The sequence below is a fragment of the Trichosurus vulpecula genome, chromosome 3, assembly GCF_011100635.1.
Source record: "Trichosurus vulpecula isolate mTriVul1 chromosome 3, mTriVul1.pri, whole genome shotgun sequence".
NCBI lineage: Eukaryota > Metazoa > Chordata > Mammalia > Diprotodontia > Phalangeridae > Trichosurus > Trichosurus vulpecula.
The window spans coordinates 135,028,533-135,052,919 of record NC_050575.1 but is presented as its reverse complement, the minus strand read 5'-3'; the positions used below and the strand labels follow the sequence as shown (position 1 = coordinate 135,052,919).

The window sequence follows — 24,387 nt, the reverse complement described above, 5'->3', positions numbered from 1 at the left end:
CCAATTTTTCTTTAGTAGGTTCAGAATTTCAGTTGTTTTTCAGTTGTGTCCAATTTTCATGACCCCATTTGGGTTTTTCTCAGCATAGATACTGGAGTGGTTTACCATTTCCTTTTCCAGCTAATTTTACAGAAGAGGAAACTGAGGCAAACAAGGTTAAGTGACTTGCCCAGGATTACACAGCTAGTGTCTGAGGCCAGATTTGAATTCAGGGAGATGAGTCTTAACTGTCCAGAGTTCTGACTCTGGATCTGACACTCTATCCACTGTGCCACCTAGCAACCCAGATTCAGAATACAATATCCAATAATAAAAGTCTTGGGTGGAGAATCCAGGGGTCCATACAAATTCAAAGGGCTCATTTTTATACTGGACAAACCCCTATGTGTAGTAGTCACTCTCTGGCCTTACTCTCCCCCTTGAGAGTCTTGAAGACCTCATGGAGGGTAAAGGAAGCTTTTTCTAATGCTATCAGTTCAAGATTCTCTTCTCCCCACCCCCAGTTTCATTTAACTAGTTAAAATTGGTCAACTTGTACAAATCTGTAATTTCTTCAAAGTTGCAGCAAGAATAGAAGTATAAATGTTTCTTCTCAACTCCATGGGACTTACTCTTCTATACCACTTCTATCCTTGGGCATAATAGGCTTAGTTTCTACGTAGCATTAGTCCCAAGTTCACATCCAAATTTGCCTATTGGATGAGTCTCTGTCTTAGCTATAGATGGGCTCGGTTCCAAAATCTTTCCTCTCCTTGAATCTGGAGCCTGGTGTATGGACTTCCCTTCCACTTCCCTAGAGCTCATTCAGACAGGAAGGAGTCAGAACTTGGACGTAACTTTTTAGGAGCTAGAACCTTCCAGCTTATTCTCTTTTTTCTATACTTGATTGCCTTTTCCTAAACTGATGCCAGAAAAAGGCCATTTTGTGGTTTCTAATCATATCACCCATGGAACCAATTTTTGTGTGTATGTGTGTGTGCACATGTATGTATGCATGCATGTGCTTTGTTTTAGGTCAGTTTTAAATCTATCTCCCAGAGTTGTCTTGAGAATCAAATGAGATAATATTTGTAAAGTGCTTTGTAAATCTTAAAATGCTCTATAATTGTCAGCTGTTATTATCATTCATCATTTATTGAACATTTACTTTGTGCCAGACACTGTTCTAGGCACTGAGGAAAGGTAAAAATATGGTCTGTGTACTCAAGGAGTTCACATTATAATGGGAGAGACACAGCATGTAAATGACTAGATAGAAGATAGGTACAGAGTAGAGGACTGGTAATCTCAGATGACAAGGCTAAAGGCCTCCAGCAGAAAGTTGAATTTGAGCTCCAAGACTTGAAGGAAGCTGGGAGAAGAGAGAGCATTCCAGGCATGACAGATAGCCAGTGCACATTGGTTGTTGTCTTCAGTGAGCTACGAAATGGGGCTCTGTAGCTGTATTATTGCAGAGTATATGGAGGGGCAATAAAGGCTTTTTTTTTTTAACTGGAAAAACAGGAGGGAGACTAGGTTAAGAAGATCTGTACATGCTAAAAACAGAGAACTTTATTTTCGAAACTGGAGACAATAAGAGAGACCCTGGAGTTCGTTGAGTAGGGAGATGACATGGTTAAACTCATACTTTAGGAAAATCACTTTGACAGCTGAGGGGAAGATGGATTAATAAATAAATTTAGCCTAAATTTAAAGTGAAGCTTTTCTGTTCAAGTGTGTATTTTTCCAATCATGCATTTTTAGAATCAAATTATTTTCTTTTTTATTAATCAGATACTTTGGGGAAGAGATGTTTGGGCTGTGAAATGTAAATGAGGATTCCCTTGTCATTTTCACACTGAAGAAGAGACAGAAAAAAGCAATAAACCAATCAGATATCATGGTGAAATAAAGCACTGAACTTGGAACCTAGGGACCTGTTTTGGAATCCCAGGTCTGCCATTATCCATGTGACCTTGTTTTCTTAACTTATCTAGGCCTTAGTTTCCTCATCTATAAAATGAGGGAGCTGATCTACAAGGTTCTTTCCAGCTACAAATACTATACACAGTACTCCTATAAATAATTATTTTGTACCGACTATATGCTGGGCACTGAGTATAAGTAGAGGAAATCATTGGTTTGAGGTTCATTTGCACTGTTTTTATTTAGTAATTACTCCTTGAAAAACTATCACACCTCTTCTGCTACTCCAGTCCTTAATTCTGTCCCATACTCTAGAATCAGGCATCCAGAACAGCTTCAGTTATGAGAAGCTATTTTCTGAGCTTTGTCAGAGATGGTCAGAACAATATTACTTCTTAGTTGTGAGAAAACTAAGCAGACTAGATCCATTCAACTAGAGTTTCTCTAGTCCTGTTACATAGCATCAAAGTATTAAATGAGGACAATCAGAAGAAAGACCTTGAAGTGGGAAAAAAAAGTAAAAATTCAGCCTTTCCTGTCTTTGACTTGAGCCAGGCAGCCTCATCCTCCCTACTTGGACTTCTTAATAACTCCCATCATCATCATCTAAGGGACGTTAGATATTTCCAAAAAGAAAGCCAGTAGCAGGCTTATAGCCCAGCACTGGGGCATCAACTTCATTTTTCTGTCACTTAGTGAAGCACTACATTAGTCCAAAGAGAGAAAAAAACAGGCCGAATAAAGAGATTGGGGAAGGAAGTAGGGACATAAAAGAAACAGAGAACTAAGAAAGAAAAAGAGCCAAAGCTGACCATAGAATTAGTGTGTTAATTATACCAGCTGTGCATTAACCTCAGTTTCCATATTAGGAATTATATAGCATTTTCCTCTTCTAAACTTTGTTAAATAAGGAAATGTTAGCCACTTTTATCTTCCTTACCTGTCTTTTTTTACTCTATCAACCTGTGAAACTGAGGCAATAAATTGGAGGCCATGGGGTACAAGGGAATGAACAATGGTTTTGAAGTCAAATCCAGAATCCTAGATTCAAATCCCATTTCTGCTTATTCTTTGTGTGACCCTAGACAAATCATTTAACCTCTTTGGGCCTCAATTTCATCATCTATAAACAAGAAGGTTATTTTTGATGACATCTTAAGATTCCTTCCAACTGTAGGCCATCTATGATACTGATTGTATTAGCATAGGACAAAAAAAGAAATTTTTATAAATATAGAATCAGATGTAATTTTTCAAATCCTTACTTGAAGAAAATTCTCTCTTTAGACTTAACAGTTGGCCAAGAACTCCAGCAGAACTTAAATAATCTTAATTTTAAGGAGTGAATTGCATATCTATTATAGAATGATCATTTCTCATTAATATCTTTCTACAAACTGAAATCCTAATTATAAATCCTGAAGAATCAAATAGCTCAGTGTTTGTTTTGCCCAGATTTGCATGAAAGACATTTCCAGAATACCATTTCAGGGACTTTTCAGGCAGCTAACTAAACATTCTCTTTGAAAGTGAAGAACTGAAAACAGATCTATCATTCCACTGTTTTTTTTTAAAGCAATTTTCCCCTGATTTCTCTTGAATTTACAAAGACTTAAGATTTTAGTGCTCTTATGTGAGCTGGACTTTTGCTAAAAACAGATCTTGAAATGGAAGGCAGATCTGCTGATAGAAGGTGAAATGAAAGCCTGCTAAGTTTGGCTCAAATGATTTTTTTTCCTCAGTTGTGTATAACTAGCAAAATGGCTTTTTGTTTAGGATCTACATCACCCCATGCCCCTCATACTTATTTTCTTTCTCTCTTCATACATACATACATACTACACACACACACACACACACACACATGTTTATACACCCAATTTATATTAAAATTAATTTTGAGATATATATATACCCAATTTACATTTATAATTCATTTGGGAGTCTGCTGGATAGTCTTACTGGAACTTTCAGTTTATTTTTCTCTTTTCCACTCAAACTCTGAATTTTTCGCAGTATTTTTGTGCTCTAGCGTTGAAAGTATTTATTGAAAGAATTAATATGTGTTTACTAATGGTCTCTTTTGTTAGAATCTCAGAAGAATAATTTCTGCATTAAAGCTCTAAAATTAGCAGTGGAATTTGTATTTAAACTATGAGAAAAACATGAAACTTTTAGCCCAGTTTATTGGTGGATGACCAGTGTGGTTGGAATTGATTCCCGTAGATAAAGATGCTGATTTTTTAAACCCCAGTAATCAATCAGTATAGGATGTAATCTTCAAGCAGTAGGGTCTGAAAACAGGAACTCGTGTTAGGAAGGTGTAAAAACTGTGAAAAAAAATTACCTCTCATTGTCCTGTCTATCCCTTAACTCTAAATGCATTTTATCAGTACCCTAAGAAAATAAGCACTTTCCTTTTAGAATTGTAGAGCTAGAAGGGAGTTCAGGCTTCTAGTTCAAGCCATAATTGAGCAGGAGTCATCTCATTAGCATTATTGTTTTATTCATTCAACAAATGAATGTAAATTTATGTCTGCTGGATGCGTGAGTATAGCCATATAACCTAAGGTAACAGGTTGGCTAAATATCCTGTACTAACACTGACCAAAGAGCTTAAGAATAGGAGCTATATTGGGGAAAACCTTTTCTTCCCTAAAACAATGTCAAATTTTGCACAGTTCTCTTCAGCTACATCTAGTCCACATCTGAAAAATAAAATAAGGTTAAAGAGTAAAACTGGTTTTAACCCCTTGAGAAGCCATTAGCTGTAGCCACTTAGCCATCAGCTTTATCTTAGTAATAATTGTTAAATTGTAGAAACCAGAATCAGCAGAACTGAAGTAGTATGAAGATGGGATAGTGAAAATAATGGAAACTTGAGATACCCAGCCTGGGTGACAAGGAAAAATGGAGAATTTAAGGCAAATTGTTTATCTTTTACATTTTTCTTTTTGTTCTAGGGCATCCTTATTTTCTAAATGATTATCAGGTAGTGTAGATATGGAGTTATCTTGCAAGTCTTGAATGTGTTCTCTACAATAAAACTATACCATGGGAATAAATCCTTAAATTTTTATCTCATTTTTATACATTGATAAACCATTGTGTACTTTGGAGATTATTGATCATGTATTGGTAGTACTATTAATAGTTTTTAATACAACAAAAATCTGTTAACTGTCTATGTGAAGAGCACTGTGCTAGGTATAGGGGGAAGATTCAAAGTTTAAATAAATAAGAGAACCTTTACCCTCATGGAATTTACAGTCCAATAGTTATATAGGTCACATATACAAATAAACGTACCACAAAATCATAAAAGTGCATTGGAAACTGCTTTTGTGTGAAGTCTTTAATGGAAAAAGATCATTCATTATCAACTGGTAGAGTAGGGGTTAGGGAAGGCTTTCCGAATAAGTCTAGGAGCAGGATAAAGGATGAATTGGCAGGGTATAAAGAGTATTGAGTATTTCATTGTTCTATGCATCTTCCCTCAAACTGTAAAGTGGCAGTGCAAATAGAAAGGAGAGGATGGATTTAAGAGCTATGTCACAGCTGTGACAGTTCGACTGAAATAACTGATCTATAATTACAGAATGCTAACTAAAACAATTCCCAACTGCTGTATGCTTGGCATTATAATAAGACCACCTCCATTTAATTCAGTATGGTATTTATTTCTTAGAGGTGGGATGTAGACCTGTGATTTCGTTGGCAAAGGGCTCTCCCACTGTGGAAATGCTCTTTGGTACATGCAGATCAGCTACTCTTTTGTCTTGTGTTGCCAAGGTGCTGAGAGTACCATGATCATATAGCCATTTACTCAAGGCAGGACTTTTAAAGTCTTTTAATTCTAAGGTTCTCTCTTTAACCACTATACCATTTGTCTCTTAAATTTTCCTATTTTAAACTGGTATGTACTCAGTCATTCCTAGTAAGGTCTTTAAATTTTTAAGAAAGCCACACTTTTCTTGTTATTGATTCTCCAAAAATGATAAGTTTTATTTCATGTCATAAGCATAACTCTGTTCACCTTCTATAAGTTCTTTGCTAGTAGGGATTGTTTCATTTGTATTTGTATCCCTATTATCTTGCACATCTTCTGGTGAGAACTTAAATGTTTGTTGATTGAGTGAAGGACCTAGAACTTGAAAAATGGGCCTAGCAGTGAAGAACTTTGCTAACTTTTTCCATTTTCCAATTAACAGATGAATAACAATGTACAATTCTGGTGATTAAATGTAATCAAATTACATCTTATACTTGTTTTCTTCTCTTGTCAGTTCGTTCCTTTGGTACAGAAGACAGACCAACAGATCGACCAATACCACCTCGGGATGAAGTTTTTGAATACATTATCTTCCGTGGTAGTGATATTAAAGACCTCACTGTTTGTGAACCACCAAAACCACAGTGCTCTTTGCCTCAGGACCCAGCTATTGTTCAGGTAAGACTTGTGACAGTTAAACAGTTAATGATTCATACTGGAGCATAGTTAGTACTTTTAAAATTAGAGAATATTTTAAAGGTTTTATTTTTAATTATATACTATAAATTAAGATTATAGTGGATATTAACTAAAATTATATAAGGCAATGAAAAATTATAGTCCCAATAAGTTAGAATGTAATTTGTCATAAAACATGAAAGTAGTTAAGCATACAGACAGTATATTCACAATATATTTCTTGCTCTTCATATGGTCTTACCATAAGTAAGGGGAATCCATTTTAAAATTAGTAATTTTCTCAAACTAAGAACTCAAAGAATTAAGGTTTTTAAACATATCCTTTATTTTAGGGATCCAAAAGTCACATATATTAAATCTAAATAATCACGAGTTCTAAATTAGTACATATTCATTTTACACTTACATTCTATATAACTGCAAACCAAAGGTTACCAGAAATATGTAGAAAATTGCTGAATCCCAGCCATAACATAGCAGCAGAACTAGTTATTTAAACAGAATATTCACTTAGCATAAAAAATGCATTTTGTTTCTTGATCTATCTCTGTAACACATAACTTTTTTTTCTTTAAAATTCACCATTCTGTACTATGAACTAACATTTACCTACTCTTTATTTGTCATCAATTTGATCATGTTTACATTATTTATAATAGAAATATTTCTTTGTTTATCTATAAGTGGTGGAAAACCATTGGAACCTGGCTTCTAGTGTTAGCTTCACTGTGACTAGGATGAGTAACCTAGTTACCTTTCTGAGCTCTATGAAGTTTTCCAAAGTAAATATAGAATAATAAGTTAAATTTTCTAAAAGGAAAGAAGAAAGGGAGTTTTTAAAAAGTTTTTAAGGGGTTTTCTACCGATTCAGTCACTTTCAAGTGAGAAGAAAATTGATATAGTTTTAAGTCTTATTCTTTTAAAGATATGATTACCACCACATTAATTGAAGAAAATCTGACAAAATAGTGTCTGTACAGGGAATCTTGCTTAATGGGGAAAAGGAAGTAGATGTCCTACTAGAGCTATCTACCATTTCCCCTCAATAAAACCTGTATGCACATGCCATCTTTTTTGTATGTATTGATCAATAAAATTTTTTTTGCTTAATCTTATTTAGTGAGGAAATAATTAACCAAAGTGATGTCATATAACTAACTCAGTCTTTCAAGAACAAACAAACAGCATTTATTGAGCTCTTAGTATGTGCTAGGCGCTGTGATAACCTCTCATGATGAAAAGAAATGCAAAATGGTCCCTGTCCTTAAGGAGTTTATATTCTAATGGGGGAGAAAACATTAACTTGTTACCTAAAAACCGTAATTTTGGATTTATGGTTATCTGTCAATAGTAGGCATATTATAAATAATTGTTGAATGTATGTGAAAATGCTAATAATTCTTGAATTTTTGCTATGAAATGTAAAAAGTGTTAAGTTCAAGCATATAAATAAGTTTTAACTGCGTGATATATTTTGAGGTGGGATACTAAAGAAGTTAACTGAGAAAACCCTTTTTCTTTTCACTATGATTAGTAAAAGTCTTGGCCTTTGTTGCCTAATTCGTTATAATAAGTTTTGAATGAGAAGATTGCTTAAGGGTTCACCATTTTTATATTAAATGTGTGCTTTGGACATTCTGGCCTTTTCATTGCGTTATTAAGATTTTAACAGTTGCCATTTTTTTTAATTGTAGAAAACAAAATTTTCCTTTTTAACAGTGCTACTTATAAAATAAAAGAGTAACTTTTTTTTTTCTTCAGTCTTCACTAGGATCATCTACTTCTTCATTCCAGTCAGTGGGTTCCTATGGTCCTTTTGGTAGGATGCCAGCATATAGTCAGTTCAGCCCAAGTCCATTAGTCGGGCAGCAGTTTGGTGCTGTTGGTGTTGGTATGTGGTGTGTTTTTTGTTTTTGTTTTGTTTTAATTTTCTCTTTCCTGTGAAGATAAAAAACATACAATTAATTAGATATTTCATCTTAAATCCACATTCAAAAACCATGCTTGTGTTTTTTTTATGTTAATATGTTTATTTTCTCCTACATTCATGATGTAATTATGAAATCATTTTAACTACATTGTACATGATTTCTAAGAAATATTTTATTTTACATACTTAGTCATTTTGCTGAAGTTAACTGTTTTTTCCTATTATATCACATATGTGCTAACCTTCTAAATTTTCTTAAATAGCTAGAGGTTTCTGAACTGTGTAACCTTACTCAGTACAATTACATATCTGTTATGCCAAATTCCAGATTTATTTGAACATATGTTAAACAGGTGAAGAAAGAAGGTATGTTGGCTTGAATACTTTAATCAGGCACTTTTTTGTTTCATGATAACACAGGACAGTTTGACTTACAGTATAAATATTTCAAATCTTATAATCATTATTTTGGAACTCTTGATTTCACATGAAGATTGAAAAACAAATCATATTAATAACAATTGACTCGTTGCAGAGCAATGCTGATCTTCTGATAGTCTTTTTTTTTTTTTTTAAAGAATCTCATTTAACAGAATTTATTTACAACATCTTATTCTATTTCAAAATAAGACCATAACAGAAAAATGGTACCAGGCTTGCAAACCAGATAAAGTGCAAAACTTTTGATTTTGATTTTCATCCTTTCAGCTATATTTTAAGGCAAATTTTATATAAGGGGCAAAAAAAAAAACCAGCTCTAAAGGTTTGTCTACCAAAATATTTTACATACTTATTTTATAGTAGTTTACATTTAGAGAATCATTTTCCCTAATTTTGTCTTGTTTAAACATTTTATTACGCTTAAATGTGACAGGAAAGAAAGGTTAAGGGTTTTTTGCTGTTTTAATTTTGGTAAATGAACAAGAGTGGTGGCAGGTTATTATCATCCTGAAATATTGGGTAACAGATTATATATTCTGAGAGCAAAGAACTATAAAAGTCTCACTTGTTAAATGAGGAGGAGAAAAACCATAGTTTTCTCTGGACTCATGATAGCAAGCACTCTTTTTGGAAAGAAAGGTAGGAACTAACTGAAATATTGTTTGATATTATTTATATTACTCATATTGGCTAAGCCAGGCTATAAACCTGGGCTCACTTTTTATTCTTGTAGCTTCAAAATTAAACTACAGGGACTATTTTTCCAACTTGTCATTGCCTAGTTTGGGGCATTTTATTTGAATTAAAGGACCATTTGCAGAAGAAGAAAAGGAAAGGAAGGAATTTTTCAAAATAGTCAGCTATCATTTCCCTGAATGTTCTGTGACAATCACAAGCTGTATATCCAACCAAATCCTTAGTAATTTGACTGTCATTACTAACTTCAGAGTATGCTAAAATCACTTTTCCTTTTTTTAAGGATAGTGCTATGGAAATACGTGTGAAGGGTGCTGAATAAGTTCCTCCTTGGAATTGAAAATAAATTTTTAAAAATTTCACGTTTTTAAACTATATGCTTCTTAGGGAAGATCTTTAGACCTGAGAGTTTTTTGAATCTTCTGCATTCCTCATTTGGTGATATCTGTGTACAAGTTGAAGCAACCCATTAAAGAGAATTTTCAACACTAAATAAGGAGTTTATGTATGTTAATATTGAGGCCTCTTTTTGTTTTTCAAATACTTATAGATCTTTTTTATGTCAGTCAAGATTGAGTGCTTAGTATGTATCAGGCACTATGCTAATAATAAGCACTAGGAATACAGAGAAAGATAAAAACATTTCCTGCCATCCAATACCATATATTCTAATAGGAGAGACAATATGCAAGTAACTATATACATGCAAGATGTAGAGAAAGAGAGAGCAGATGTTTGGACATCTCAGAGAGAAAGAAAAGCATTAGCAGTAGGGGATCCAGGAAAAGCCACCTTCAGAAGGTAGGATTTGAAGGAAATCAGGATGCAAAAGTGAAGAGGGGAGAGCATGCCAGGCAATAGCCAATGAAAATTTATAGAGTTGGGACATTCAATGTTGTGTGTAAGAAAAGCAAGTATTGTAACTTGTGTGGAAGGTAGTGAATTGTAAGACTAGAAAGGTAGGAAGTGGCCTGGTCTTGAAGGGCCAAACAAATAGGAGTTTATATTTGATTCCGGAGGGAATAAGGAGCCACTAGAATTTGAGTAGAGGAGTGTGGGGATGACATGATCAGACTTGTGCTTTAGGAAGGTTGCTTTGGTAACTAAGGGAAAGATGCAATAGGGAAAGACTTGAAGCAAGGAGAATAATTAGAAGGATGTTAAAATAGTCCAGGTAAGAAACAATGATGGTATGTTCTATGGAGGTGGCCATATGAGTGAAGAGAAAGGGACATGTACAGGAAATGCTGTGAAGGTGGGAAAATTAGATTTGGTAAGGAATTGCATAAGTTAGTTGAATGTGAGTAAAAAATTGAGGATGACACCAAAGTTTCAAGCCTAGGTGACTGGGAAAATGTTGGTGCCCTCAGTGGTAATAGGGAAATTGGGAACAGAGGAGAATTTGGGGGGGAAAGATAATGAATTATTTCTTTTTTGAATATGTTGAGTTTTGAGGTGCCTACAGGACATCTAATTCAAATATCCAAAAGATATATGGCGATTCAGGACTGGAGTTCAGGAGAGAGGCTAAGGGGATATATGTGTAGAAAGACTGAGAGAGAACATCTATGTAGAAATAGAGCCCTAGAGCAGGCCTGCATGATATACAGCCCATGGGCCACTTGTGGCCCACTAAAGCGGGCAGTATGTTTTGCAGGCCTGTTTTACGTCCTCTACATTTTTTGGGAGCTGCCCAACACTCTGCGGCCCTCGGCCAATATGTTGTACAGGCCTGCCCTAGAGGGACTCCCCTGAGTTAATGGATGTGACCTAGATGAAGATCCTGCAAAAAAAACATGAGGAGAACTAGGAGAGAGCAGTGTCACAAAATCCTAGAGAGGTAAGAGTATCCAAGAGAAGAGTGATCTATAGTATTAAGAGCAGCAGAGTTCAAGAAAAATAAGGATAGATAAAAAGCCATTAGATTTAACAGTTAAAAGATCTTTTCTAATGACAGCACTCAGAAGCAGGATTGCTGAGATTTTAGAAGAAAGTGAGAGGAGAGGCAAAGAGTTTAACCAAAAAGGGAGAGTTGCAATCAAAGGTTGTGGATAGGGATAGGAATAATAACTCAAATTTACTTGAAAATAGCTTGATGTTGTTATATAAAGTATATAAGCTATATAAAGTAGTGTAATACAAGATAAATATTTACAGAATAATGTGCAATGGAAAGAACAATGAATCTAATCAGGAGAGCTGGGTTCTGATTTTGACATGTCAACTCTCCATGTGACTATAAACAAATCAGTAAATGACTGCTTCCTTTCCTATTAAAAAGAGGAGTTTAGATGAGACAATGTCTTGGGTCTCTTTATAGATATAAAATTCTATACTTTGCATTTCAAACTTTTCTACATACTAGATTAGTGTGCTGACTTAGTATATTTATGAATTTTTATTGGACATGATCTTCATAAAATAATTTGCCAGTATAAGAAAATATATGATATAGTGACATAGTTTTACTTAAATCTTATCATATTTAGGATCGAATCCTAATCCTAATTTCTGTGGCAAGGACAAATTAATTTGTCATGTGAATTTTCCGAGACTGTTCAGTAATTCACTCTAGTAATTCCTTCAATTCATTTATCTCCTCAGTTTTAACCAGGTTCCAGACTGAAACAAGGAAGATGTGTTTCTGTTTTTATACTCTGACCTCTTTGTTTAGCATAAATACTTAAAATAATAATATTATCATCATCATCTTTATTGTATTCTTTTTTAATTTTTCTTTCACTTCTCATCTTTGAATTCCTTGTTAAGTGTAAGATCTGTAATCATAGTACTCGAAGCTACTTTTCAGGTTTTTTGTCCTCAGAAAAAAGTTGAAGCTCCAAATATATCAAATTAAGGATTAAGTAGTCTTTTTTTCATTTGGAGCTAACATTGCTCCTTAACATATATTGTGCAAATAAATAAACAAATTAATTAGTGACCCTATTACTAATGAAACAGACAAACCTTAAGAAGTATTTCTCCCATCTACAGTTAATAACTTGTTGTGTAAGGACTTCTGGCTGATTGACTAGTACAAGTAAATGATCGTGTGAACTGCCTACCTCAATATGAGTTGGAGCCTTGTTAGTGTGCAATCAAGATGGTTATCCTGTATAAGACTAGCTCTGATTTGCTCACATTGACTAATTAATAAGGAACTTGCAGTTCAAATTTTTATTTTGCAAGCTTTGAACTTATTTAATCCATCAAAATAAATTCAGAGACAGAAAAAGTGATTGTTTCTAGTTAAAAAAAAAAAGTGAATTGGTGTTTCCCAGTTATAATAAGATACTTTTGTGCTATACCAGGAAAAAAAAATTAAAGGGAGACAGATTTCTACAAATCTCTCGTTGAAAATCAGTAGGCTATCTTCAAAGGGTGGTGAGTTTCCCTATCACTGGAAATGTTCGAGTAAAAATTTGATGACTGCTTTTTGGTTGTGGTGTAGTAAGGACTCCTTTATAATATCCGAAGTTGGACAGGATGACCTTAGAGGTCTCTCCCAACAATATTACATGATGTAAATTATAGCTGCTGAAATTTATATAACACTTAAAGGTTTACAAAGTACTTTATATACTTTATCTCATTTGATCCTTGTAACAACCTTGTGAAGTATGCGCTAAATTTGATTCCCATTTTGCAAATGAGAGAACTTGGATCTGTAAAGGTTAAGTGACTTGCCTAGAGTCACACAGCTAGTAGTTGTCTGAGGTGGGATTCAAATCCAGATCTTTTTTATCCCAAGTATAGCACTGTACCTACCACAGTGTAATAGGAATGCCAGCTTACATGTGGACATCTTGAAGTGAATGGACACCTTGTATTTATTCATTTCAACAAGTAAATTTTTTTAGCACCTAATATGTGGATAGCATTATGGGACAAAGGTAGTATAAAAGGCAATGTAAGGTACCACTCCTTTCCTTTAATAGTTTATTGTGTAGTTGAGGAGCCAAGACATAGGAAAGTTAAATAATAATGAAGTACATTATAAGATTAAGCACTAAAAGGAGTGATACAATCAATGCTATAAGAATTCAGAGAAGTGGAATATTAGCATGACTTGCCAGAGATCCATTGTGAATCCTATCTAAGGCCCCCTATCACTTAAGGCCCCAGAACTTCCTACCAAAGTCTGACATTGTCATAGCTGAGTCCAGCATTCATCTAACTAGAAATTTTCACGTAGAACATTAGTACACTGATTAGTTTAGATACTTGTACAATCCTTATTGAAATAATTCTGCCAGTAGTGTTAATATTTAATAAACTTAATCTGGTGGCCTCCCCTTTAGTCACTGACTGTATTACTTTGTTTTATCTCTTCCTCTTTTGGGCCCTTCCCAGTCCCCATCAACTCCCAACCCAGACACTTACACAGAGCAAAACAACCCTTCGTCAACTTAATCTCAGCTATTTTGCCAGAAAAGCTACAAGTGGAAATACTATTGACATTCTTTTAATGGTAGTGGTCATTGATTTTTACAAGTATTTGCACGAGAGAATCATCCTATAAGTCTGAATTGAATGATTGTATAAAAATGGGAAGAGTGCTCCTAAATTACCTTTAAAAGATGTTTGCTTTGCTTCCGCTTTTAGCTGGTAGCTCCCTGACATCTTTTGGGACAGAAACAACAGCCAGTGCTGCCTTATCCCAGAGCAGTGCAGTCGGGTCTGCCTTTACACAGGATGCAAGGTCTTCAAAAACACAGCCATCTCAAGGTACTTACTCTTCTTTATTCCATAAATGTGTCTTTTTTTTTAAATCCATATTATCTTTTTGCCTTTCTCTGAGAGGTAGGAACCTTTATTCCTGAAATTAAATTTTTTACATGGATTTCAATACCCAGATTTTGTAACATGATAAAAATCCTGGATACTCTGAAACATGCCCTGTTGAATTTTGCAAAAGCTTTCTCAAATAGGAGTCACTAATTTTTATAGTACTCAGAAAGTGGAAGGAAAAGGAAGCATGAGGTCCCTGATATTGTAAAATTTATTAGATGATTTTTACAACAAAAATCTTAATTTACAGTTTAAGTATCAGATTTTTCATTGAAGGAAGAAATATTACTAATGAACCCTGACTTCTGTTTACCACCTTAAGCACATTTGATTAAGTAATGTGATTTTAAGTCACATTTAATTTTTTTGGACCTAAGTTTCCTCACTTCTCTCCTCCTCGCTCTAAATCTATAATCAATTGGTTCCATTGTTGTTTATCATACTGCTAGTTTATCATACTTCCCTAGTATCCTCACAGTGCCTAGAAAAGTACCATGTATATACAGGCACTAATAAGTATTTATTGATTGGTTCCCTTTAGCCCTTTAAAAGTGGCCATTTTTCCCAACATATATTTAGTCTTTAAATGCTATTTACTCTGCACTGCTACCATGCTATATGATCTGCAGAAAGTATCTACATTTTTGTCTCATTTTTATCCAGTTTTATTAAGTTCTATAAATACAGTGCAAGTGATAATATGGTATGATAGAAAGTACCTTAGATTTGGAATCAGAAGAATTGGATTCAAACACTATTTATGGAATTTATTAGCTGAATAGAACTTGGGTGCAACACTTAAAAAAAAATCTATAAATTACACATGTTGACCTCAGAGAAAGGCATTTTAAATATGGCTCTAAAAATCATTTAAGGTATGACTCAAGGCAAGAAAAATGGAATTCTCATCTTGTACAGTTCCCGTTTGGTAATTTTAGAATAGTTGTAATTACTATCATCCATACAAAATCGGATTTTTTTCAAAATGGTATCACTATGGAAGTTGAACTAGTTAGCAAGTGAATACAAGTTCTCGTTTGAAGGCAGCTAGCTTCAATTTGACTGCTATCAATATGAGTGCTTTTTTTTTTATGAGTGCTTTTAAAGTAAGCCTACATTTGGATGAAAATGAGGGTGCAAGTGAATATCCAGCCTGTTTTTCCTATTAAATGAAAAGCCTATTTTCTATTAAATATGGAAAAGATACAAAGGCAGCCAACAAAGTAGGCTTTTAAATAGAATTATGTTGTATTCTGTTACCGATCTCTGCTGTCTCTGACTTGTGGACTTTCAGTGAAGATAATTTTTTTTAAATCTTTTTAAGTTATTAATTCTGACTACCACTCCAACATGTGGGTCGGTCTTCCATACTTCATTGCAGCATCCCTTTTTATTGAAGGAAAAGAATTTATTAAAAAAAAATTATAAAGTTACTAAAGTTCTGAAAAATAGGGAAAACATTGAGACCTTCTGTAACAATAGCCCCTTCACAGTAGTTACATATTAAAGGTGTGTTTCATTGAGTTTTTAGTTAGCTTTCTACAAGGATTTAATGATTACTTATATAAAAATATATCTTTCAGAGTTGAAGGTTTTATTTTTTACATTTATATTTTACATTTGTGTGTAGTCCTCCAGAGAAAAAGTTTTAAAATGTTTACAACATTGTAAATTTACTCAAACTTTTTTTTAAAGTTTGCCTCAACAAGAATAGGTGTATTGACCACCAGATTTTGATTTGGGATTGTAGTGAAATGTGTTTTATGTCGATTTTTAATGAATATATATTTTATTATATAAGTAATGGCATCGGCACCATTTAGGAGGTTTGGGGGTAGGAGAAATGTAAGACAAGGAGAAGAGAACTGGATTTGGACTCTGGGTTCAAATCTAGCTTTGCCATTTACTCTGCTTAAAAGATCTTGGGCAAGTCATGTGACTTATCTGGGCTTCGGTTTTTCATATGTAAAATAGGGGGGGTGAGCTAGTCAGCCTAATAATCCTTTCCAGCTATAAATCTAAGATTTTATGGTTATGTGATAATTAACTGATAAGAATTCCATTCCAGCCAAGGAGCTTTTATTAAGGTCATGCTGTTCCTCAGTTTGTAAGTCTTTAAGTTTTAAACAACAATACTAAAAGACTGTGTGAAACAGTTATTTTTCCAGGTTAGATTTTTATGTGATATGAAGTCATCCTCAGTTGAAATGCACTAATACTCGACAGCTGACCAATTTTCAGTTTTGATCTGAGTAAGACATAATTGCCCCACCCAACCCTTTCTATAAAAAGAATAATGCTATCTCCCTTCGGTCTGGATTAGTGGAGCTGAGAATGCAAATATTTTTCTTTTAGGGTCTGGATTGATAAATTTGAAATCCACAAGGGTAGGGTAGTTTCTTATCTTTTGGTTACATTTTAGGTCGTTCAAGCCCTCAGTTAGACCCTTTGAGAAAAAGCCCAACCATGGAACAAGCAGTACAGACCGCCTCGGCCCACTTACCTGCTCCAGCACCTGTTGGGAGAAGGAGCCCTGTATCAGCCAGACCTTTGCCATCTACCAGCCAAAAAGCAATAGAGAATCAAGAGCACAGGCGAGGTAGAACTTTAGATGTTTATTGCTTTAATTGACTGACCAAGCATTTTCCATTAGCCCTCTTTTCATCCAAGGGATTTGTTTTGTGAGTGATCTTAGCAAACTTGAACTTTATAATGTTCAGTCTGTCAAATTTAACCCTTAAAGTGGGTGGGGGAAATGGAAGATCAATATGAGCATGACTATGACGTGAGGGTTTTTTCATATTCCTGTTCACAAACCAAGGCTTTCAGTTATTTATCACCAGTTGATTTGTTGATCTGTATATTTTCTGTTCTATAGCTGAAGCACACAAAATTTCCAGACCAGAGAATGAACAAATCAGAAATGAAAACAAGAGACAAGCAGGTAAGTTATTCAGAACTGAATCTCACTGCCACTATTAAAGATCATAGAAATTAGAGCCAGGTGGAACCTTAATCTAACCCTTGCTTTATTGGTTCAGAGACATGAAGTATCTTGCCCATACTCATACAGTTATTAATTGGCAGGATCAATATTTGAACCTGCTACTTGGGACAGTAAATTTAGTGCTCTTTCTATTACAGTTTATTATGAGTTCATTTAAAATTAGCAAAATTAGTTTATTTAGATATATAAAGATATATAGCAAGCTCACTAAAGATAACTGATTAAATAAAATCTGATTTTAAAGTGTTAACCTTTTCTGGTGTTCTATTAGTTATATAACTATATTTTAGCTATGAAACTATATGTCTTTATATCTTATGTTCTTTGACAAATCCTTGGATAAGAGTAATCCAAGTGAATGTTTTATTTTTCTTAAAATATAAGCTTCAGTGCTTCCAAAGATCTATGATTTAATCAGCGTGGGGACTCTCTCCTTCATTGCAGATCAAGCCCCTCCACACATTAGTAGTAGAAGATTGAATGAGTTGCGTAGGTAGTTACATTACCTATTAGCTATCTATTTTATGACGTGCTCCTCTGAACTTAGGTAGGCTTAGTACCAGAAAACTGAAGTGCAGTCTGTTGACAGGCCCAAACTCAAAACCTTCCCAACTTGGAAAGCCCTGCCAGAACTTATTCTAGCCTTAACTTTAGTCAACAAAAGTTACTTCCATAAGGCATCAAAATAGAACTTTAGTAAAGGTTTGAACTAAATAAAGACCAAAAGAATAGCATATCTTATGTTCAGTAATGTAAATTGGATGTAGTCTTATCTTATATTTTCATAGTTCCAGGTGGCCCTTCAGCACCTCGAAGAGGACGGGGAGGTCATCGTGGTGGCAGAGGAAGATTTGGGATTCGGCGGGATGGCCCAATGAAGTTTGAGAAAGACTTTGACTTTGAAAGTGCTAATGCACAATTCAACAAGGAGGAAATTGACAGAGAATTTCATAATAAGCTTAAATTAAAAGGTAAATCTTCTTTCTTCCTCAGAAACCATCTTGTATGACTGGTGAGTTAACGGTGGCTTGCTTGGTTTGGTTTTTTTAATCCAGTGTCAAGTTTTGTTAATAGGAGTTTATAAAATTTTATTTCTGCAATATGTGGTTATTTTGTTTTTTTGTTTTTTATTAGAAGATAAACTTGAGAAACAGGAGAAGCCTGTAAATGGTGAAGATAAAGGTGATTCTGGGGTAGATACCCAAAACAGTGAAGGAAATGCTGATGAAGAGGATCCACTTGGACCTAATTGCTATTATGACAAAACTAAATCCTTCTTTGATAACATCTCCTGTGATGATAATAGGTATAGCCCTTTGGATGGACATTATCCTGAAGTTTCCTTAAAGAAATTTGTGTGTATTAACACTATTGCATGAAAAAAAGCCTAGAAGGACCTAGTAAACAGAATTAGCTTTTTTAAATATTTAATTTTTAGGAGGTTTTTAAAGCATTTTAACATTAAAAAGGATCAGTGTGGGTGTTGTACCATGTTTTTGTTCAGGTACAAGTTTAATTAAGATTACCTCTGAGATAACAGTCTAGCTATAAGGTTCCATGGGGTAGGGGGCACACATACATAGATATAGATATATACCAAGTATTTTGTTAAATCTATTTTACTATGATAATTTTGTGAAATTATTTTTCATACCTATGATATTTTTTTCCAAAATTTATTTTAGGAATATGACCTATATTTGTACCAACAAAGTATTTTTGCTTGGAGTTGTAGTCACACTTAAAAATTAATAGCTGTAAATAAGAACTATTCAATTGAGATCAAAAAACTTTTTCTGTCCCTGGGTTTTGTTATCTTTGGTAAATCTCAGTTTTAAATCGTGGTCTGAAATTAGGGCATTTTCATTATGAAGTTTGCCAACATTTTTGTATAATTAGACTAATATTATGCACATAAGAGCAGTACACTGAATTTTTTTATACCTTAGTGGCTTATAGTGACTTAGACAACATACTTATTTTTATTATTTTTTTAGAATTCACTTTTGAATTAATTTAGAAATGTACTAACTTAGTTTGTACCTAACATAACAAAATGTAGACTAGATTTCAAGGCCTTTTATTGTTATTTTAGAGAAAGAAGACCAACTTGGGCAGAGGAAAGAAGACTAAATGCTGAAACATTTGGAATTCCTCTCCGTCCAAATCGTGGTCGTGGAGGCTACCGAGGTAGAGGAATTGGTTTCCGTGGTGGCAGAGGACGTGGGGGTGGAAGAGGTGGTAGCTTTGCCGCTCCTCGAGGATTTCGTGGTGGATTCAGAGGTGGCCGAGGGGGCAGGGAGTTTGCAGATTTTGAATACAGGGTGAGTAGTGTATATATGCTTTTATTTTTTTCCCCTATTTTTGTCTTCTGTTATTCTGTAAAACAACTAATAGATCTATTATGTGTGTAAGTGTGTGTGCGTGCACAAATTAGGTATTACTTTAAAAAGGAGTCTGTGAATTACGTTCATATTGTTGTCCTACTTTGTAAAAGTGAGGGAATCACCTCATTATAGCACAGTACAGTGGAAAGAGCTGTGTGCCTGGGCAAGTCACTTAATCTCCTTGGGTCTCAGATAAATTTTCTTCTCTATAACATGAGGAAGTTAGACTAGATGGCCTCTGAGGTCCCCTTTAAATCTATAACCCAAACATGTCCTCTAGGAGAAAGGGGGAAATCCCATTTAAAAGGTCTGCTGAACACGTAAAGAGGGTAGCTGAAAGCAGAGACTTACTGACAGCAATTCTAAATACCCAAGAGTTAAGAACATGGTGGTTTTCATCCCAGGTTTTACCAGAGATCTCTCTTAATCAAACATAGTAATCAAGGTTAACAATCTGAAGATCTGAAATCTGTCTTCTACCTGAACACTACCAAAATTTCTCCCCTATGACCCATACTCAGCCAGATCCAGTGACCTTTCCCAGTCTTCATCATAATTGACCTCTTTGATACTCTTCCTACCCTCTCTTCAAAACTTTCTCCTCCTTTCATTTACATGATACTGTACTCTACAGCCTACTTTGATGGCTTATCTTCTTCCTCTTACCCTCTTAATGTGTGTTGGTAGTGTCTCCCACCTTGTATACTATACTCTCTAAACTCCCTTAGTAACCTCATCTATTCCCATTGTTTAATTTACCATCTCTCAGTAAATAACCCACAACTCTAGACCTCCAGATTTGACCTTTCACTTGGAGTCCCATATGTTTGGCTCCCCAGAGTAGGACATCTCTACTTAAATAACCAGCCATCATCTGGAGAGGCAGTTTCATGTAGTAGAAAGAATGCTGGACTCAGACTTTCAAAAGAATTTTAGCTCTGACATCATAAATGTAACTATTAGTAACAAGTAACCAAATCATTCTGAGCCTCAGTTTCTTCATCTGTAAAATGAGGTACTTGTATTATCAGCCTCACAAAATTGTTTTAAGGCAAGCATATTGTAACACTTAAAGCTCTTAAGTAAAATGAATAGTTGTTGCCATCAATCATCACATACTGACATCACATCCATACCACAAACTGAAATCATAATCTCATCATAATCTCTCCCTTCCATTTGACTCTTGTACCCCAACTAGACATTTTTGATGATGATACCATCAGTCCCCCAGACTAAATACCAAACAATCATCTTTGTCTCTTCCTCTTCAAATCTATTTCTTCACTAAGTCCTGTTCATTCTTCTGAATTGTTACTGTTTTTATACTTATCCCTACATTTTGCCACTGCCACCTTCCAACTCCAAGCCCTTCTGATTTCATGCCCACATTACTGTAACAACCTCAAAAAGTTTGAGAAATGTTGGCATAGAGAAAAGAATAGTAGAGTAGGAATTAAAAGACCTGGCTTTGTGTACCTAGCACTTCCCTGGGCCTCATTGTTCTCATCTATAAAACAAAGGAGTTACTCTAATTTATCTCAAACATCCCCTCTAATTTTAAAATATTAAGAATCTTCTTTCTGACGTATGCAAATCTCTGTGTTCCATATCCACTATTTTCTAACATTCTTGTTTCATTCTTGTCAGATAGGTCTGCTGTCTGTCCTGCAAAACATATATCTCTGCACCATACCTTGTTGCCTAGCTTGTCTCTTCCCTCCAACCCCATCTAAATCCAGTTTATTCTTCAAAGTCCTCCTCAAATTCTCTTCCTATATAGGCTCTTCCTGATATTCCAGCCAAGGCTGATATGTCCTTTCTCTAGCCTCCTGTTGTGCTGATAGCATATACTTGTTCCATGTTTGTATTGTCTCCCCAATTAGACTGTCATCTTCTTGAGGGTATCTTGTGTACTTCCATATAATAGTACTTTTCACACTCATGGGGACATGATAGGTTATAAGCAAACAGTTGCAGATTAACTATAAAATTAAAGATTCCTAGGCCTTTTCAGTCATTTCAAAGGCTAGAAGCATGGCATAGCAGAATATTTGGATCTGCTCCTGAATTTGGTAACCATCCTGCTTTATGTTATAATGGTATCCTACTTGTAGCAGCATGACATCTTTGAATGTTTGAAATAGTCACCAGTGAGTACCTTAACTTAAAATGTTTAGGAGGCTTTTATCAGTGTGTGTCGGTGTTCCTTATTGCACAATTTATAATACAAACTAATGTTATATTTTTTCCCAAAAATAAATTATTGAAGGTTCATCTACAGCAGTTGTTCACATCTGAAAAGGGAGTTCCTTAGGACCAGATCCCTACATTACATGACAGAGACATCCATGTGCACTGTAGGACTACTGTCTAAATGTATTTACCCTTAGTGAATTGGAAAATGCATTTAACTAGAAAACTCTGCTGTCTGTCTATACCAAGTAATTTAGGGATTGCTAAATGTAAAAGATAAAGAACATTATAATGAAAGCCATTAGACAGAATGGGAAGAGGGGATAAATGTAGGCTGCAAGTAAAGAAAATTGTACTGCAGCAGTAGGTGAAGTAATAAGAAATTATTCATAAGACTATTATTTGAAGCATAAGGTAACTTTTTTTCCCTCCCCTTTTTAGAAAGACAACAAAGTTGCTGCATAGTCTACGGAAAAGTCTTGGAAGTAGGTGAATTTCTATCTAGGTCTTCATGGTCCAGAGAATTAGCTTCAATCCTTGAAAAGAATGAAGAAGTGAATTTGCTGTATACTTGTCACCAGCACTGGGGTTTCACTGCTTAATTTCAAAGGGTATAATGCAGTTACTTTTTGAAAAATGGCCATCTTCAGAAATGTTGAGCATTAAATATATTTGGAATAGCAGAAGGATAAGTAATTTCTTATGTATAGTTAAACACAAACTAAAACAGTACTTCGATGGAACTTATAAGTATTTTTTCATCACTGAGAGGATTTTTCTTATCACTAAATTGTATTTGATAATTACTGCAAGTTACCTGCAGATGGGGCCGTGATACTGTGAGTGTTTTGAGCCACAGAAGGTTGTTTTTTGGGAAATCCTGTAATATCCCTTTTGAGGTAGCTTATTTCGTCAACTAATTAGGGTGCTGGATGGTAGAGAATTTTCTTTGTCAGTCAACTATGTACACACAGTAAATACTGTTTCTTAGGCAAAGGTACCTTTTTTATATAGTTGTAAAATTCCATTATATCCCATTGCCAAAGAAACATTAAGAACTTTGTATAGCTGTATAAAAAGCAACTAATTTTTTAAAGAATAAACATTTTTAAGTCAGCAAACATACTGTGTTATTGCAAAAGTTGATATGCTAAGGAACAGAGTTAATAGTTGGTTTTTTTCTTAGCTTTTCAGGCTTTAAATTTGTTTGATTTTTATATTTGGAATATAAATGAAGATTTGGTATGTTCTTCCATTATATAAAAGAGGATAAATTCTTCATTTTCACTTGCAAGAACTTCATTTTGTAGCTTATGGCATATCACAGGATTTGTCCAAATAAAGAAGATCTTTAAGATATAAGGACATGAATAATCATAGATCAGAATGCACTTAGCTCTACTTGCTGATAAATAATAACTTTTTTAGAAAATACTAGGCATCAGTTAATATGTTCTTTCTGATATGCCTGGGCTTAAAAAAAAGTCTGTCAGTCCTTAAAATTGTCTTTGTTGTGATACCTGTAGACCCATTCCATTGGATTGAAAGAACATTCTGAGTGTTGAAAGTTGCTGCATTTTGATAACCCTTACGACATTACAGTACTGGTCCCTAGAGACCAGTGAACCTCAAGCAACTCAGTATGGAGTTCATTGCCAATTAAAAATTACTAGAAAATCTTTTTGATATAAGTTATAACGGAAAAAATGAAATCTGGCCATTCAGGTGTTTTTAATGGAGGCCACAGGAATAAAGGGATCCAAAGATTAAAATGTTTTTATCTAATTTGCTGATTTTGTTAACTTTATCCTCAAAATGTTCAATAGTGATAAAGAAGTGGAGAACTGCACTGTAGGAAAGAAAATGGGAGTATTTAAAGGTGGTTAATATTCTTATCTTAATTTTAATTTTATATCTTTTGTATAGCACTACAAAGGAAGTATTTTGTAATTTGGTTTCCTTATTAAAGGTCCAGTATTTGGCAGCCATAGTTGAGATAATATTGTTTAGTACTGTTTGTTTGCATGTTACCAACACAACCTTTTTGAGGACCCATAAATCATGACACTGAACAACTTTTTGGGGTTTTTGAACATAAAGACAAGTGCTGTACTGTTGCAATAACTATGTAGACTGTCTGAGACGTCCCAGGCTTATTTAAACAAGAAAAATTGTAAATAATACCAGTGATACATGCTGTGAAGGTATGAATTGGTGCGTCTCCCTAGCCTTTTGGGTTAACAAGTGGGGTATTTTGTGCCCTAATAACTGGCAGCATGGCATACCTGCAGTGTACCTTGCAACATTAAAGCAAGGTTTTTATTCTAAGGCAGAATAAAACTGTTCAATAAAAAACAATGTGAAAGTTGTTTCTCCTTTCAAACTAATTACCTTCTGAACAGCAAAATGGGAAATGAAACAAAGAAAATAATTTAATTATCACTTTGTTGATATTTGTCCTTTCAAATGTCTGGACTCTCCCACAGAAGCTCGATTTCCAGCAATACTGCTGAATCTTATTGTTTGTTTATCTTGTATTTTACCAAGTGCATGTAGGCGTGGC

At 34.5% G+C, this 24,387-nt stretch overlaps 1 protein-coding gene across 2 annotated transcripts in view; it reads left to right on the top strand.

Moving 5' to 3' along the window:
• LSM14A (LSM14A mRNA processing body assembly factor) overlaps positions 1-24,184 on the top strand; it is a 55,977-nt gene extending 31,793 nt beyond the window's left edge. Inside the window, exons 2-10 of one of the 2 annotated variants that reach the window (XM_036749595.1) lie at positions 6,192-6,355; positions 8,138-8,267; positions 14,049-14,171; positions 16,657-16,833; positions 17,113-17,178; positions 18,030-18,212; positions 18,376-18,547; positions 19,337-19,565; positions 22,266-24,184. In XM_036749595.1, coding sequence (XP_036605490.1) covers positions 6,192-6,355; positions 8,138-8,267; positions 14,049-14,171; positions 16,657-16,833; positions 17,113-17,178; positions 18,030-18,212; positions 18,376-18,547; positions 19,337-19,565; positions 22,266-22,289 — 1,268 coding nt within the window. In that variant the 3' untranslated portion in view covers positions 22,290-24,184. The remainder of the gene's footprint in view (positions 1-6,191; positions 6,356-8,137; positions 8,268-14,048; positions 14,172-16,656; positions 16,834-17,112; positions 17,179-18,029; positions 18,213-18,375; positions 18,548-19,336; positions 19,566-22,265) is intronic. The other variant, XM_036749596.1, reaches the window with a different exon arrangement.
• The last annotated feature ends 203 nt before the right edge of the window (positions 24,185-24,387 follow it).